The sequence below is a fragment of the Adiantum capillus-veneris genome, chromosome 12, assembly GCF_014529385.1.
Source record: "Adiantum capillus-veneris isolate H3 chromosome 12, ASM1452938v2, whole genome shotgun sequence".
Lineage (NCBI taxonomy): Eukaryota > Viridiplantae > Streptophyta > Polypodiopsida > Polypodiales > Pteridaceae > Adiantum > Adiantum capillus-veneris.
The window spans coordinates 41,700,665-41,702,073 of NC_140942.1; the positions used below are offsets into that span (position 1 = coordinate 41,700,665).

General features: G+C 51.5%; 1 protein-coding gene across 1 annotated transcript; it reads right to left on the minus strand.

The window, feature by feature from the left end:
- Positions 1 to 272: 272 nt before the first annotated feature.
- LOC147445632 (uncharacterized) lies at positions 273 to 1,168 on the minus strand. The gene has a single exon (XM_086526082.1). It carries the CDS (start codon positions 1,082 to 1,084, stop codon positions 578 to 580), a length of 507 nt encoding a protein of 168 aa, XP_086382208.1. The 5' UTR covers positions 1,085 to 1,168; the 3' UTR covers positions 273 to 577.
- Between the last annotated feature and the right edge of the window lie 241 nt (positions 1,169 to 1,409).

A 1,409-nucleotide genomic window follows, 5' to 3' on the forward strand; every position in this document is an offset into this window, starting at 1 on the left:
CTTTAAAATGGATTAAGGAGCAATGCTACTGGAACGTACCTTCAAGGATAAGTTTAACAATATGTTCAATGCAATGGAGAAATCATGGTTAAGACTTTTGTTTATCTAAACTAACATAATATGGCGGAAGGGAGAGCCCTTTACACATGTCGAAATATGTAACATGAAAGCTAAACTCCAAAACTGAAAGAATCCCGTTGTGCACGCGACAAAGAGAGGAGAGAGAAAAAGAGAAAGGCCGCCGAAGGAGGCCGGCCATACTAGTGTAAGTATAAGCACAAACGCTTAAAGACAATTTATATTTGCAAAATTGAGTGAAAATACAAATTTATTTGCAACCGGACTCCTGAGGTAGAGGAATACAATGGGCATAAGCCAAAAAACCAAGACATTTTTGACTCGCAAAAGTGAGCAGGCAAAATTGGTGAACGCTGATCACGTTTGCATGGGCTTAATGCAACGTGAGGAAAATTTCTCTTTTAATGCTTAGAGCCCCTCCTCCTACGAGGATGTGCCATGGAGGGCCAAAAAAAGCAGGGTACCACAGACCGTTGAGAAAGAAAGTGGCCGCCCAACTTCAAAAGAAAAGGGAGGAGAGTTGGGAAAAGGCGTCGAAGTCCATGGCGGTGCTGGAAGGGCTTGCCAGAAGCATGGCGTCCAAGTCGTGGTCGGAAAGAGGCAGGCCGGACATGGCCATCGCCGCCCGAAGATCAGCAAGGCCCAGCTCCCCATCCTTATTCACATCCAGCACATCGAAGACCCGGCGCAGAGCTGCCACCTCAGCCTCCTGCCGCTGCTGCTGAAGAGATTTTGCGCCACCGCCGCCCGCCATGAGCCGCTGAAACTCGTCCAGCCCCACGGCGCCGTCGCCGTTCAGATCTGCCATGGCGATCATCGATGCTGCCTCCTCCTGGCTGAGGTTCTTTCCCACACAGCCGCCAAAGAAGGCGCTGAGGTCCTGCCCGTTAATGGCGCCATCTCCATCTCTGTCCAGCATGCGGAAGGCCTTAACCAGCCCCCATGGGTCCTCGGCCGCCCCCTCCTGCTTCCAGAATCCGCCTAACCTTCTGTTCCTGGGGCACATTCTCTCTCTCTCTCTCTCTCTCTCTCTCTCTCTCTCTCTCTGTGTGTGTGTACAACAGTTCTCTCTCTTCTCTCTCTAACAGCTTCTCAGGACCTGTCGTCTGTAGCTAGCTGCGCGTTGCCGTTCATTTTATAGCCCTCCTCGCCCCTCCGCGAGGCTTCCTCCTCAAGTTTGTACTTCAACCTGCGTGACGTCACGCATGCCGTCACCACCTGGGTCATCGGTCTTCCCCATGGTCTTTTTTCACTGCGTGGCGAATGGCCTCACACGTCACATGCAAGAATCCCACCCTTTTACCATTCGGGTCCGGTCCTTTGGAAATGAA